Source organism: Gossypium arboreum, chromosome 5 (genome assembly GCF_025698485.1).
Source record: "Gossypium arboreum isolate Shixiya-1 chromosome 5, ASM2569848v2, whole genome shotgun sequence".
Taxonomy (NCBI): Eukaryota; Viridiplantae; Streptophyta; class Magnoliopsida; order Malvales; family Malvaceae; genus Gossypium; species Gossypium arboreum.
The window spans coordinates 74,854,706-74,870,944 of NC_069074.1; the positions used below are offsets into that span (position 1 = coordinate 74,854,706).

Sequence of the window (16,239 nt, forward strand, 5' to 3'; positions counted from 1 at the left end):
AATCATGCATTGGGTAACTATGTTCATACGACTTCATCTACCAGGACACATAAGCGATTACTTTTTCATCTTGCATTAACACAACCCAATCCGCTTAGAGAAGCATCACTGAATATTGCATATTCTTTTCGCAATTTAGGCAAGGTCAAAATCCGTGCTACCATCAAGTTGTTTAATGATTCATATTTTGACATGATGTCCTAGTTGCTATGAGTTTAAATGTATTTTGATATCACATATTAACTTTATATTTAAGGCATATTTGAACTTGTTCGGAATGAATTTTTGCTTGTGCTTACGCAACTTCAAAGTAAGGTTTAGGTATGTCAAGTGTGAGAGTGATTTTAGGTCATTTTGAAGTGCTTTTGGAGGTTTAGGTATGTCAAGTGTGAGAGTGATTTTGGGTCATTTTGAAGTGCTTTTGGATCATCTAATAGGTGATGTTGTGACTTCAAAATTGCAACTTCGCGACCTCGCATTCTTCACATCACGACATTGCCAAACAACAAGTGTCATCACGATCTCACATGTTTGAACATAAATTTCAAAATTAATCCGAAAATCCATGGCTTCTTTATGGGCACGACTTGAGCCAAAACATGTCATAAAAATATTTTTAAAGCCTCACAATTTATCTATTTTTTAAAATTTTATAAAAATGTTCTTAAATTTAATTTGTTAATTTCAATTAAAAAATGTCATTTAAGTTGCTTTGATAATAGAATGTAACATCTTGCATTCAAACCTGCCATTTGGGTATGGTGTGAAATGTCATAATGATATTTAATTCGGATTTAGATTTGGATAGTAATATTAGAACAATTTGAGGATTTGAATTTTTGAGCAGATTCGCACATTCAAAATCAAATAATTCTAAAATTGTAGGGATCCAAACCATCATCATTCCTAAATTTAGGTAGTCATGTTAAGTCAAACTAGAGAAGCTTAAGCAATAAAAAAAAATTCAAGGATACTAATCAATTTTTTTTTATTTTAAATAGAATTATGAAAATTTCAATTCAAACCAGAACATTAAAAAATAAGCTTGAAATTCAACATGGAAAACATGATCAATTTCACAAGTTAAATGAACTAATCAAACTTAAGCGAGCTCAAGCTATTCAATCAGCATCTTGAATTGACCTAAAACTTAATTAATTTGAATTTTAAAAGTACCTTTTTTTTTTTTTTTTGGTGTACAACAAAGCGAGTAAAGAATAAAGTACGAGTCTTTGGTGAGATGGTATGTTACCGCTCGTGGTGCTAGTCTGCTCGAGGCTGAGACGTGTAGTTGTTGGCATAAATGTACTTAAATATAAAACTAAATTAGATTTACACACTTTCACAATCTTTTATTTACAAATCATATTTGTTTAATCCGATATAACCCAGGAGACCAGAAAAACTGGCTAAGTCACTCTTCCATAAAAAAAAAAAAAAAAAAAAACAACAACAACAAAATTAATTTCTCTGATGCATTTCGTGCTAGTCTGCGCACCGTATGTGTAAAGGGATGTTGTCTCTGTTCAAGATTTACATACTTCCACAATCTTTTATTTACAATTTACATTTGTTTAATCCGATACGACCCAAGAGACTACAGAAACTGGTCAATTCACTCTTCCATAAATAAAAGTACAAAATTAATCTCTGATGCATTAATTTTAGATCTTGCAATTTGTCTAACACTGAAATCGCTACAATCGTTCAACGAAAAAAGTATTCATCAGTTTCTCAGCACATGTAAATTAAAATTTTATGAATATGAAAGACCAAAGATTTTACCAGAGAACTTACCAAAAGCACATTAGAGCTGGACATAAACATAATTCAGACAATGATGCAGGTTCAGAAAAGCCAATTAACACTGATGTTGCCAAGCCATGTAAAAAGTGGAAATTGAGCAAGGGCAACAAAGAGCAAAAGATAATGGTGCTTGCTGGAATCGTAACTTCTAGCCTCAGCAAAGAGGACCCGCTTCATTGTCTTTACCAAGAAGACTCCCATGCATAAGCATGTCCATGGCATCAAAAAGTAGTAAGAATATCTCCATATCATCTTTCCGAGGACAGCCAAACACATTCCTGTGAAAGCATACCCAGCATATGCAAGAATGTCAAGTAATGGTGCCTCACCACTGCCCAGTGATAGTAATGTTACTTTCAGCAGCGAGACTTGCAGAAACCAGCCAAACAACCCCTTAACAAATAGCCAGTTAAGTGCTTCAGGGCTAAACCTGTTGGAAAGATGAGAATAGAAATCATTAGACAGAAAAAGAAGAAAAAAAAAAAGGGAAAGTCTGAAATATGATTTTTCCAAGTAATATTATGTAGAATACTAAAAGTTATTAAAATTTAGTGTTGCCACATTATGAATCAGAAAACTAGAAGCCAGATCTCATGCAATGAGCATTAACATTGAACCATAAGTGTCAGAGAAGATTCTATCCTAAGTTCCAGAAACAAGCAAAACTACAGGAAAAAGTCAAGTAACAAACAAAAAGGTACAAGAATAACAATAACAATTTCTTTTTCCTTCATATTTTGTACAGCATCTGGAGAAAAAATTCGTTTGGGCTGTTATTCCTGAACTCAAAACTCCTTGACTTGCCCTAATCTCACAGGGATTATTATAGAATAAGAAATTTTAGATGCAGCAGATGCTGGTTTAGCTATTGGCTGGCCACACACAGGTCATTTGAGCAATAAGCTTCTTAAGAACTCAAGAGAACACATAGAGAAAGCCTCACTAGTGAGCTAAGGATTGTAGCATAAGAGGACAAAATTTAAGTTAGAGCCCTCGAATTGCCGAGTTATAGTCAGTAAGAAGTGTTTAAAAGTCACCTAATTAGGAAGACCTTTGTCCAGAAAAAATAGTTTCAAACTACTAAAATGCACATTACAAAGTTTGTACAAGGTAGGAATAGAACTAGTTAGATTGAGGAAGAAAAATTACTAACTTTCCTTGAAGGCCAAGTGACAATCCAGCAAGAACGACATAGGTGCCAAATGCCATAAATGGGATGTATAAGTCTGGTGCGTTTATGTCATAAATTGGGGGTTTATAGGAAAGCCTGCCACCTACTGGCTCAGTTATTCTTGTCCAATGGCCCTGAAGTAAAAAGGAAAGCTTGAGAAGGTAGATAAAACAAAAACAAGGAAAATGTAAGAAAGGGAACATATGCTTACCCTGTGAAGAAATGGCAGTAAAACAACCTTCAATTTGTTTCTCACATATTGATCGTTCACTTGAAAGTAGTACTGGGGATCAGAGAAGTATCTACTTATCTGCTCATTTCAAGATCAGAAAAGAAAAAAAAAATTATGCAAGAAGAATATTTTTAAATTTGGAGCATTTCAGATACGCTGAACAGAGAGAAATTGAATACATCCCTAGGAACAGTGACAAGGCTCCGCAACCAGACTGTTCAAACCATGTTAAAAGTTAAAGGAGTAAGTTCTCAGTGGGAAATGATTTGAGAGAACAAAATTTGATTTAAAATCCACATATGACTTATAACAGTATCCTAGAATAGCAACATTCAAATACATGATACTACTACGCTACAAAGATTGAAAGGTTACATTAATTAGTTTAGCATATGATAACAACAATAAAGTAAAACTCTAGAGATAACAGCAGCATGCTACTTACATTGCTTTGCACATACTCAGAACTTGATCCTAAAATTTTCTCTCCATATGCACCCAGACCACCTCGGATAAGACCAGAACCAGCCCCATAAAATGAATTGCCAAATGGATTTGGCTGAGGATTTGTTGGCGGTCTTGGTACCCCAGGCTGGGCTCCCAAGTTATTGTACATTTCTGAAATCTAACAAAAGATGAAAACACTTTTATTTGAACAGAATACCTCATCATGGTGCAAGAACAGATGTCACAAACTTCTAATTTAAAAGAAACACACTATATGCTACAGGTAAAAACAGAAGGCAAAGTTAAATTCTTCTGTCTAATAAAAAAAAAATATTATTCAAATTATATAATACACACAGACACACACTCACACACAATATATATATATATAGAGAGAGAGAGCGAGAATTATAGGTACATACAACTCTGTTCAGCCTTAGCAATGTTTATTGACCAATGTCGAAACACACTTGGAAAATGATAAAATCTAAAAGAGTAGCATTAATGTAAACGAAATGCAGAAAACCATGAATACATTAGATGGCAACCCTATTTAAAACAAACGTAGTAGTAATTTAGCTAAGTTTCTCCACTTCTAGCAGCAAAAAAAAAAAAAAAAAAAGCTAAGTTCCTCTACTTCTAGCAGCAAAAAATTTGAAATAGTATTTGTTTCTATCAAATTTATACCTCTCACCACGTAGATCACTTATCTCTTAATATTATTAATTGATTTCTCCACAAAACTACCTGGAGGAGACATAGAATCCTTTAGATGGTTTAAAATATGAAATCCGCAAAGGATCATTATATCATGTTACTAAGTGTGTTGATTGATCATAACTAGCTCACTGTAACAATAAAATATCATACTAAATTGTCAGCAATGGAGATATACTAGCATGCCTTGCAATTTGACTCAGCTTCATAAAGTAGATGGTAAAGACATGTGATTGGTTAATTCGAGAAAGAGCTACTTAGCTCTCATTATCCAATGGCATGAAAAGAGAGTAACACAGATTTACAAGGTTCAAGGAATGCTAACACCCCACCCCCCAGAATGTTTGGCCATAAAATTTGTTTCGTAAGGAGAATAACCATAAAGCATTTATTTTTCACATTGAGAATATTCCTTGCATGTTGATTGCATTTCAAACACAAAAGATTCTATAGTATTACATTACATGACTTGTTCTGCAAATTATAAGGAGCTTCACCTACGAAGTATATTGAAATGAAAAATACCAAATTTCTGAAAATCTGTCCAAAATAAGTACAAAATTTAAGATCCCAGAAACGTGGTTGAGGTATATAATCTTTTTTAATTTCCCCTAAACACTGTAAGCACCACGAAAAGAAACAACTAACTAGCAATTTGGATCCCCACCCCCATGTCTATCTATCCTTCACGATCATTAGAGTTTAGAGTGCAGCTTCTCAAACCCTTGGATAAAGCAAGAGTTCATGAAATTTCCCAGTTTCCTTTTATCCCAACCAGTCCTTTATTAAATGCTCACTGACCCATGGTTAGAGAACTCAATTTCTTTCCTTCCAATTGATAGATACAAAAGCTGTAAAGTTCCTTACTCCTCTCCAACCTCAGTGAATATCATTCTGAAAAGCACGTAATAGTAAAAGGGCTTCGAGTTTCGAATACCCTTCCTTAGATAACTTGTGATTCTAACTCGCCACAAAATTCATGTATTGCAGAATAGAATTTGAACATCTACACATGCCACCAAGATCTTTCGTCCCAATCATTTACCACCCTTGTTTATTTACATCAAATAGCCCTAAGCTCCAAAGTAACAGCAACATGAAAGCAACCAAGGCCAAATATCATAAAAACAACAATAATAATATCAAATCTTTATATCCAGATTGAATAAACAACTGAAAATCAACTCATATAGATGTTCACTAATTTATCTACTGTCCACAACGCAAAAATCATCGAGAATTAAATAATTAAACAATAATAAAATGAAAGATGAATATAAACAATCCAGAGTCAAAGATCAATCAATTTAAACTACAAAGGAAATATAGAAATAATAATAAATAAGCAGAAATTATAGCTCCTAATTCATTTTAATTGACAAGTAAACCATAAATGTAGATCACGCAAAAACACACATGTGCACAAAATTATATTATTATATTCATAAACAGAGAGATTTGGATCGGAGAAAGAAAGGACATTACAACTAAAAGAAAGCGGTAAAAAGGTTCCGGCGAAGGAGATCGGAGTCGGACAAGATGCCGGCGAGGGTTTCTGCGTGAAAGGGAAAGGGCGGCAGTGGAAAACTCAGAGAAGTAACGCGAAAATTAAAGATAAAAATAATATGCGAACAACTAAAATTTGTAGATTTTAAGAATTTTGATAAACCATTTTAATATTTTAAATTATTTTTATAATTATTTTTATTTTTATTTTATTTAAAATTTTAAGAAAAATATTAAATAAGATATTCAAATTTATCATTTTAAAATTTATTCAAAATAATATAAAATATTATATTAATAAGATTAAAATTAAGAAATAAGTTATTTTAAAATTAATATTTATATTTATCAAACAACATAATTATATGAAGACAAAAATATTTGATATATTGGAGTTTTTAAATTTCACCAACAATGTCAAAGGGTTGATTAGTGTTTTATAGGGGTATAATAAAATTTTATAAAAAAAGAGACTCATGACGGTTTTTAAAATTACTTGTGAAATATAAATAAATATATTGCTAATGTATCAAAAACTAGTCTTTATATTCTTATATTTTATTAATTTATAAAATAATTTTCTAACATAATTTTAACACTTAAAATTTAGTGGTAAGAATTTAATATTTAATTTTTAATACTTAATTTTAATTTATCAAACAATAATATACATTCGTATAATATAAAATTTTTGCCAAAATAGTAAATAAATAATAATATTTTTAATAAATTACGAGTGTAAGTTGAATTACAATATTAATAATATATGTTCAAATAACAATAGTTATAATAATTTATAGCCAATCATGTCACTAATTCGGTGACAACTTGTACAAGTTTTAAGTTATTAGTATAAGATTTAGAGTTTGATCATTGTGTTTGTAAACCCACCCATTCCCTCTCCTCCTATTATAATGCAATTATTTTCTTGTACAAAATAATAATTTACTATTACAAAGTATAATGACTGAAATCAAAATATATTCAGACATTAATTGAAATATAATTTGAATTGAGAACTCACTTATAATTTTATATAAAATGAGATTTAAATATGAAATTTTAAAATTTTTGTTACCTTAATTTTGCCAACAAGCCAATGAGTTATTAAGTCGGTTTCAGCAACTTGAAAAAGATATTGAATTATTCAATATTATTTGCTTTCTAAATTCGAAAGAGATGGAATTGAATTTTATCATTTTGGATCTTGAAAAAAAAAATTTGATAAAAATCAAAATTGATTAGAGCACTTAACTTGAAACAAATCCCTAGTGCAACCTTTTTTTTTTTTTCGTAATAGGTTCCTAGTGCTTCAAGTTTTGGTTCGTTAACCAATGGAGTGAAGGTGGCTATTGTGTAAGGGATTACTGGGTTGTCAAGCTGCTTGTGTTGTGTTCCATTTTCCTCCTTTTGTCTCGTGTGGAAAATCCGAGATGGGGGCGGTTTGTTGGAAGAAGAACTAGATTGTTTATTTCTTGAGCCTATTGTTATAGTCAAAGACAAAGAGGGTTTATCCGCTCTTTGTCCTATTTGGATGCACGAGGCTTTATCCATTTAAGATACACTTTCAAAAATTATCTAGGGAATTTTTAATTTGTAGATTTAAGATTGAATTGTTGGGATTCAAGATTATAAAACTAGAAAATGGCAGCGGAATAATATAAATTTATTTTGAATCCCAATAAAGATCATGCATCAAAAGAGTAAATAAAAGAGAATAAACTTACAATGATTCGAAATGATGGCTTTTACTGTGGAGACTTCTTTGGTTATGGCATTTCTAATTACCTCGCTCCCTCTACCCACAGCGAATCTTCTCCTTGTAAGCCTTGTATCAGGATCTTCGGGCCCTATGGTAGTTCCCTATGTAGCATAATTCGTCTATGGGTCGTCTCCTTTGAGGAGACAAAGTTCAATTGTTGTTATAGCACCTTAAATGTTCATTGCTTGTATTTCTTAAAGCTCCTCACAAATCAAATCAAGATTAGAGATAGGTTGCGGGGCGGGGAAACTCCACTTCCCCTTTCAAGGGAGTTTAAGATCCCCGTCAGTTATACTCTTAGGAGACTAAGGTATAAGACGATATTGTTATTGGAAAAATTCGGTTTAGAAAATATCTTTGTTTCATGGTGGAAATTTTTTTTTTCTAGAGCTGAAGTGGTTCTGTTATTTATAACAATAAATCATTTTCTAAATTCATACTCTTGTTTTAGAATAGGTAGTCTAAGTTATTTCTCGACTTTCTACCAACACGATCTTCTTTACTATTCTTAAACTTCGACCTGCTTAGATTGTGGGCATTAACTCACAAACTGGGGAACACAATGAAAACTTTCTTAACATTCCAGTAAGAAAGATCAATAATCAATAACTCTCTTTAGGCTAGAAACCAAAAACAAACTCTCTCTAAGTTAGGATTCAGTTGAAGAATAAATTTCACTAAAATATAATAGAGTGTCAACTCTTGATATCGTTATCTTTTTACCTAGCCCATGATCTTTATTTATGGAGAAAATCACAAGAGTTTTAATTGAACAATAGGAAGCAAAATAATAATATTTTAATAGAAAACATGTAGTCTCTCTATGACTAAGGGATGTGGGTGGCACACCCCTTTTAAGAACTAGGGTTGTCCCCTATCCCATGTGTTCTAGGCCTTATTTTGGTCTTCTCATGTATTGGGTACAAATATATGTGTTATTAGGACTTTTAACCAATTCATATAATATAACCAACCTAAAAAATAGTTTTCTATTTCCTAAAATATTATTTATTTAATTAAAAAAATTAATCCATTTTCCTAATTAAATTATTTTTACATTCCAATTCTAATTCTATTAAAGGCATGGCGACTTTACTTATGTAAGACCCCTTACCCGATTCTAAACCTAAACCCAAGCAATAGATACCACATTTGAGAATAAATCACTTCCATTCTAAATTCATTTTATAGATTTCATTTTATTTTATAAAAATTCTTTTAATACAAACTACTTTAGTTTTCAATGATTCAATTATATTCTCCTATTTCATACACTATACATGACCTTTAGATTCTCACTCCTTTATAATTCATGTTAATTTACTTATTGTTCTTTCATTATTTTCCTCATCCTCTCTATTCCACATTCAATATGTATATACAATTAAAAGAATAATTTAATTTAATTACAACATACACAAACAAAATTTATTCAATAATAGATTAAAATCAAACATTACATTTTCCTTCACAAACAAAACATGGATATGAAAATATCTCTAAGACTCTTACCTTTCTTTTAAATTCCCATTTCCAAATAAAACTATTCACACCAGTATTTATTTTATGATTTTCTTATTTTAACATGCTTTTACTTCATTTACAAATTTAGTCTATAAATTTTAAAATTTAACAACTTAAAATAGGGCAGCCTATTGTGCATTAGTCACATTTTAATTTATATCTCATTCATCGAATTTATAATTAAGTCCCATTTGAAATTTCTGAAACTAAATATCCCATCCTTAATATAAAAATTATGAACAAAATTCTAAATAGTTTTTTTTTCTTTCAGATCTCCCTTTCATATTAATAGGCAATTATGATCATTCTCCACTAAAAATTATTTACCTTTCAAGACAAAATTTTTATAACGTTGTTGTTTGTTTCTCTTGAAATTAGACTCATTATGAGTTTTATACATATAAATTTCATCTTCTAATTATTCTTTTACAATTTTTAATGATTTTTCAATGTTAGAATAGAGGAACCCAAATAATTTTAACATTGTCTAACTTAAATTTATTTATCTCATAATCTACAATTTCATTGCTTACCTCATTTCTTTGATACAAAACTAGACTCAATAGGCTTCAATTTCATGTTTGGTTAAACCTCTAACAAAATTTCTATATTTTTTGATGAATTTTTAAGTTGAGCCACTATTACTATTTTTTCTAAATAACTTACATATTCTTAAAAGAATTTGTTTTATCAATTTGTACAACTAAGTATTAATCATTGACACTTTAGTCAATGATTTTATTACATACCAATACATTTAATGTGGAGTGTGCCTCATATTTTTGGACGAAATAGAGTCGATGTCCCTACGATGCAACACTTGACGTCTCGACGAGAAGGAACAGACATCGTGACGACACAACACTTGACGTCTCTACGAGGCAACGTACGATGTCATGATGTGGCGATGTGTTCCCACACAAGCCGGGTTTCTTCTCCTAGTTAAACTTTGATAATTTTTCCCATTCGAACTCTAATTAATCTAGGATATTTTAGTCATATTTGACCTCTGAATTTGGCCTATAAAAAGGCCTTAGTAACACCAGAATAAAGAAGACAACATAACACAATTAAGAAATAGCTTTAATAGATCTTTAAGAGAGTTTTTTGTTTTAGTCTGACGGATTTGTATTCAGGATTTTTTATTTGTTTTTTATTATCTCCATCTTGTACTTTTTAGATTACTTTCTCATTAGTGAAATCTCCTTTTGCCCGTGGTTATTTATCCTCTTGATTTGAGGATTTTTTTCACATAAAATTTATGTGTTTGATTTGTTCAATTTCTTCTTATTCATTGTTTATATGGGTTGATCTCCGATAAACTAGTATCAGAGCTTTGTTTGGATTCTGCAATTGACACATTCAGAGATGAAAATAACAAAATTTGATATTGAAAAGTTTGAAATGATCATAAATTTCATTTTATGGCAAGTTTGGATGACAATTCTATTTCAGAATGGATTAAAAAAGGCCGTTACTAGGAAAAAGCCTGAAAATCTAAACCAATCAAAATGGGAAGAGCTTGATGAGAGTGTGATGTTCGCAATTCAGTCGTGCTTTACAAATAATGTGTTGTAAGAGGTGATGATGGAGAAAACAACATCAACCTTGTAGAAGAATCTAGAAACACTTTACATGAAAAAGTCTCTTGCAAATTGATTTCTATTGAAACAACTTTTATACACATTCCATATGGACGAAGGTGCATCAATTAGGGCTTACATCAGTGATTTTGTCACACTCTTGAATGATGTGAAGAATATCGAGGCTAATATAGAAGATGAAGATCAGGATATGTTATTATTGTGCTCTTTGCCCCCTTCGAATAAAACTTTCAGGGAAACCCTAATTTATGGAAGAGATAAACTCTTGTTCGAGGATGTAAAAGGAAATCTTTTGAGCAAAGATAAAATCAAAAATGAGTTGGGTCTGAATAGAAAGTTAGATGAGCAAGCCTCAGTTTTGGTTGCTAGAGGCAGGAAACAATCTAAATATTCAAATCAGAATAGGCCTAAGTCAAGATAAAAGTCAAGAAACCAAGACAAACAATGTGGCTACTACAAGAAGTTAGGTTACATTAAAATAGAATGTTATAAACTCCAAAACAAAAATAGAAGGTCCGTTGAAAACAACGAGAAGGGAAAGCAAAAGGTTGAGATAGCCAACTCTAGTGTGGCTGAAGATAAGAGAGATGCTTTATTACTAGTGTCTACGACTGAAAGGTCTAAGCTTATGTTTGAGTGGATCCTGGATTCAAGGTGTTCTTACCATATTTGTCCAACAGGGACTGGTTCTCTACACATAGTCTAGTTAAAGGTGGAGTTGTGCTTATGGGGAACAATTCACCCTATAAGATAATTGGTATTGGTACAGTTCAGATTAGAATGCACAATAAAATTATGAGAACACTGTTAGATGTCAAGCATGTGCCTGATTTGAAGAAAAATCTCATCTCCTTAGGTATCTTAGACTTGAATGGTTGTAGGATTGTCATTGAGTCAAACGACATCAAGGTATCTCGTGAAGCTCTTATTTTGATAAAAGGACAAAAAATTGACAGCCTATACATTCTGCAAGGTTCAATGGTGATTGGTGTGACATCAATTACAAAAGCAAAGCCAAAATAGTCACTACATCGCGACGAGGACTCACGTGACATTGCAATGACATGAAAAAATCCATTCTTTATGGATTCTGAATCAACTCAGTTGTGGCATATGCGACTTAGTCATATGAGCGAGAAAGGTATGATCGTTTTGAGTAAAAGATGTCTTTTTACAAGCACTGGAGTTAGAAAGTTAGATTTCTACGAGCACTGTATTTATGGAAAGTAGACACGAGTCAGCTTTGATTCGATAGTGCATATGACAAAAGGGACCCTTGACTACATTCATTCCGATTTATGAGGTCCAGCACAAGTCACCTCCAAAGGAGGTAGTAGATATCTCCTAACTTTTATTAATGAGCACTCTAAGAAAGTTTGGGTCTATTTCCTAAAGCATAATAATGAAGTCTTCGAGATTTTTAAGTAGTGGAAGACTTTACTAGAAAAGCAGACAAATAAGTTCATAAAGCGGTTAAGAATGGATAACGGTGTCAAGTTATTAAAATTGCTGTGGAAAAATCTTGTATCTTCCTCTACTGCTGCCCCTATTAGGTTAATGGCATGGCATTCTTCATTCTCATCAACGCAGTTCAAGGCATCGAATAAATTGAATGTAATTTGTTGTTCATTTACCCTCATGGTTAGTTTACCTTTCTGCATATGAATTAAAGTCCTGCTTACAACAAAAAAAGGTCTTCCAAGAATACTTGGCATATCTTTATCAACTTCACATTCTAAAATAAGGAAATCTGCTGGAAAAATAAACTTATCTACTTTTACCAGCATGTCCTCAATTTTACCTTCTGGATGTGCATAATCAATCAACTAGTTGCAACGTAACCATAGTAGGTCTTGCTTTCCCAATTCCCAGCTTCTTAAAAATAGACATAGGCATTAGATTTATACTTGCTCCTAAATCACATAATGCCTTACAAACATATTGATTTCTTATTGAAAATAGGATAGTGAAACTCCCTAGGTCCTTCAACTTTAGAGGTAATTTATTCATCAACATTGTTGTGCACCCTTCAGTGAGAGCAACAGCCTCAAATTCTCCTAATCTGTGTGTAACACCCCAAACCCGACCTAGACATTATGGCTGCATCTGTGATGTTACATTGGAGTGATGTGACAGCCCTAATTTGACCCTAGTCGAAAAGTGGTTTCGGGACCACAAAACCGAGTCATAAAAATAATTAATCGATATATTCTAAACTTATTATATGTATAAATGCATGTGTGAAAGTTTCATACTTCGATTTGGTTATTTGAAGGTGAAATTTAGTAAATAGGATTTATGTGTGACATTTTTGAAATGTGATGGATTAATTTAAAATGGTCTATTAAAGTATGTTATAAAAATAAGGGATTTGCATGTCAATTCATCCATTTATGACATGTACTGGCCGGCCTTGATGGAATTATATATATATATATAATATGTATTAATAATTAGTTAGTGGTTTTATATATATTTTTTATAACTTAGATAAATAAAAGGTTAGTAATAAAATAATGAAAATTGCGGGGGTGAAGAAAAAAAAAGTTCATTTTTGTTCTTGCTTGCCGAATTGAAAAGAAGAGAAGGGGGGGAGACTTTCGGTCATTGAAGGAGAAGAAAGGTTAGTGAAAGGTATTGGATTTTTGAAATTTAAGCTTGTTTTAGGTTAATCATCTTGTTTCTTACTTAGCCCATGCCAAAAAACATTTTGAATCTTGATGGATGAATGGCACATTCGGTTATGGTTAATGAGGAAATAATTTGATTTTAGCCTTTAAAATTTGAGGAAGAAATTGGTGTTGCAAGAAGTTGAGCTTATTGATAGTATAAATTTTTATTGCACTTATGGTAATAGCCGAACATGTAGTTGTTTAAGGTTTTGAACAAGTGCCGTTTAGGTGTTCTAAATTGTCTAAATTAGATGTTCAATCATCTAAGGGTTCGGCATTGTGCATTCTTGTTAAGAGTTTGATTTGAAGAGATTTTGTTGACTTGTGTTTAAATGACATTCGGTCATGGTCTACGGGTGTTTGTTAATCCGGTTTAAGTGCATAGGTGCTAAATACTTTGTATTGGAAATTTTGATGTATAAGTAGAAATTAATTAAGATGATATTGGGTAAATTCTTAGCTTAGTTGTGTTAAGTATTCGGCAATAATTATAATAATGAATATGAGAGTGTATATAAATACGTGATTGTGCATAACTTAAGTAATCGACTAAAATATGAAAATTTCATAAGTATATATATACTTATATGTATGTTAGTGCCTTATGTATACATCTTGTGTCATTGAGACATTCAAAAATAAATATGTATTAAAGTTATATTTGTAGTTGTTTAATGTGACTTACCAAGTACACAAATTTGAAAGCGAAATGGTGATAGACTTAAGTGGTAAATTGATTCAAATGAATTGGTTCTAAACTGTATATGGATGCCGTATGATTGTGTTTGATTGGGAAGTAAATTGTTTGATTTAGCTCAAGAGCTTAGAGGATCAAAGTTGGATAGGGGAAAGGAAAAAGAAATCGAATAGCCGTTGAAATCGTTCGACAACATCCGAGGTAAGTGTTTAAGTAATGGAACTTAGCTTATGATTTGATAAAGCAATTATATATATATGCATATATGTGTGAATGTTAATCGGGGTTTAAATCCGAGCTTGGTCTTGAAGGGCTTTTGAGCCAGTGTCATAATCCGAGCTTGGTCTCGAAGGGCTTTTGAGCCAGTGTCATAACCAAACCTAGTTTCGAAGGGCCTTCGGGCCAATGTCATAATCCAAGCTTGGTTTCGAAGGGCTTTTTGAGTCAGCGCTAAGAATCGGGCTTGGTTCCGAAGGGCGTCTGTGATGGCATAATATTGAGTTGAAAACTCGTAAATATTCGTACGAGAAATCATATAATACATGTTGAAACAATTTTAAACAAATGTGCTACTTACAGAAGATAACTAGGTAAGTAATTTACTCGCGTTGAGAATATGATTATGTTAAATTATGACTTTGAAATTGGTAGGGATGCTTAGACCATTGTTTAAAATCATTCAACGTTTATGATCCGATTATGATGTATGAGTTTCAATTAGAGAGTTCAACTTCACAAATGTGAGATGTAGGTGTATATGCATGAGATTGACACGGAAATGTGAGATGAACGATTCGCTATAGAATGAATTTAGTTGGATATATATATTGCTTTCACCTTTGTGATATGAATGATAAAAGTAGTACCTTAGTTATTTTCTATTCGGCCAAAGGATGAAACAAACAAACTTAGATATTATTATGCCATTCTTTTAAATGATTTCATTATTTAAAACTTACTAAGCATCGAAATGCTTATTCTTTTGCTTTAATTCTCTGTTTTATAGATTTTGTCCGTCAGCTATCGGACTTGGGAGTGTCAAAGTCGAAGTCGTCCACACTATCTAAGCCCTTTTGGTACTCTTTTAGTTGAACTTTGATAATGGCATGTATAGGGTTGACTTTTGATGTTAAATAAGTACCTTTTTGGTAATGTATATATATATAGCCATGCGAAAATGGCTTGTATATTTTGAGTATAGTATTATAATCATTTTGTATATATGGTCTTATGATATGGTTATTGAGTGGTATGGAAATGCTTGGTAATGATTAGCCATTGGAATGGCTAATCATGATCATATTTGGTGCTATGTATGTCAAATTGCTAGCTAATCCATGGAAACCATGAAATAGGTAAAATTTACCACAAAATAGATTCAGACAGCAGTAGTGACGTGAATTTGAAAAATCACTAAAAATAGTAGAAACGGAATTAAATAATGAATAAGTTACGCAATCTAAGCTTGATGAGTCTATTTTCATATGGAAGAAGCAAAACAGGTATATGAGCTATATTTTATGAGATGTTTAAATTTTTGTGAAACAGGGCCAGAGCGATTTCTGGATCCCCTATTATGAATTTGGAAATTCACCATAAATTTTACAAAGATAATTATAAGTCATGATTTATATGTACAGATTCATTATTGAGTCTAGTTTTATTGGAGACAAATGGCATAGTATTGAAGCTCTGTACAGGGAGATATTTGATTCGTAATACACAGAGGTCAGAGTAGTCAAACCCTGAAACAAGGGAGACTTTAACTAATAAACTGTACTAATTGGCCAGACCAAAAATTCTAGAAAAACATTAGTAGATAGATGTATGAGTCTAGTTTCGGGAAAAATTTACAGAATTGGATTTCAAGTTTTGGAACTTGAGATATGATTTTTAAAGCGACTATGATGCAGTTAGCCAGCTTGTCTAGAAATTTTAAAATGAGTTGTATGAGCTGTTTAAGTAATGAATTAAGTCCGTTAACACCTCGTGTTCAATTCCGGCAACGGTCTTAGGTACGGGGCATTACATTTTTATTGGTATCAGAGCCACGGTTTAGTCGATTCTAGGACTACCGTAATACGTATGGGTCTAGCTATAC

The 16,239-nt window shown here is 32.0% G+C and overlaps 1 protein-coding gene across 2 annotated transcripts; it reads right to left on the reverse strand.

The window, feature by feature from the left end:
• Positions 1–1,516: 1,516 nt before the first annotated feature.
• On the reverse strand, positions 1,517–6,029 carry LOC108489975 (uncharacterized). 2 transcript variants are annotated; one of them, XR_001872066.2, is made up of 6 exons: positions 5,859–6,029; positions 3,655–3,834; positions 3,189–3,287; positions 2,960–3,111; positions 1,798–2,236; positions 1,517–1,697 (listed from the first exon to the last, which is right to left on the reverse strand). XR_001872066.2 is itself a non-coding variant. In XM_017794750.2 (5 exons), exons 2-5 carry the CDS (start codon positions 3,823–3,825, stop codon positions 1,849–1,851), a joined length of 810 nt encoding a protein of 269 aa, XP_017650239.1. In that variant the 5' UTR covers positions 3,826–3,834; positions 5,859–6,029; the 3' UTR covers positions 1,517–1,848. The 2 variants fall into 2 exon arrangements, 1 of the variants encoding a protein (XP_017650239.1); XM_017794750.2 differs by having other exon boundaries at positions 1,517–2,236.
• Between the last annotated feature and the right edge of the window lie 10,210 nt (positions 6,030–16,239).

Excerpts from the sequence above, each read along its gene's own strand:
- LOC108489975 (XM_017794750.2), bottom strand. The coding sequence starts at position 3,825 with ATGTACAATAACTTGGGAGCCCAGCCTGGGGTACCAAGACCGCCAACA. Across the intron at positions 3,288-3,654 it reads CTGAGTATGTGCAAAGCAAT|ATAAGTAGATACTTCTCTGA; the intron begins GTAAGTAGCATG and ends TGAAATGAGCAG. Across the intron at positions 3,112-3,188 it reads TACTGCCATTTCTTCACAGG|GGCCATTGGACAAGAATAAC; the intron begins GTAAGCATATGT and ends TTTTTACTTCAG.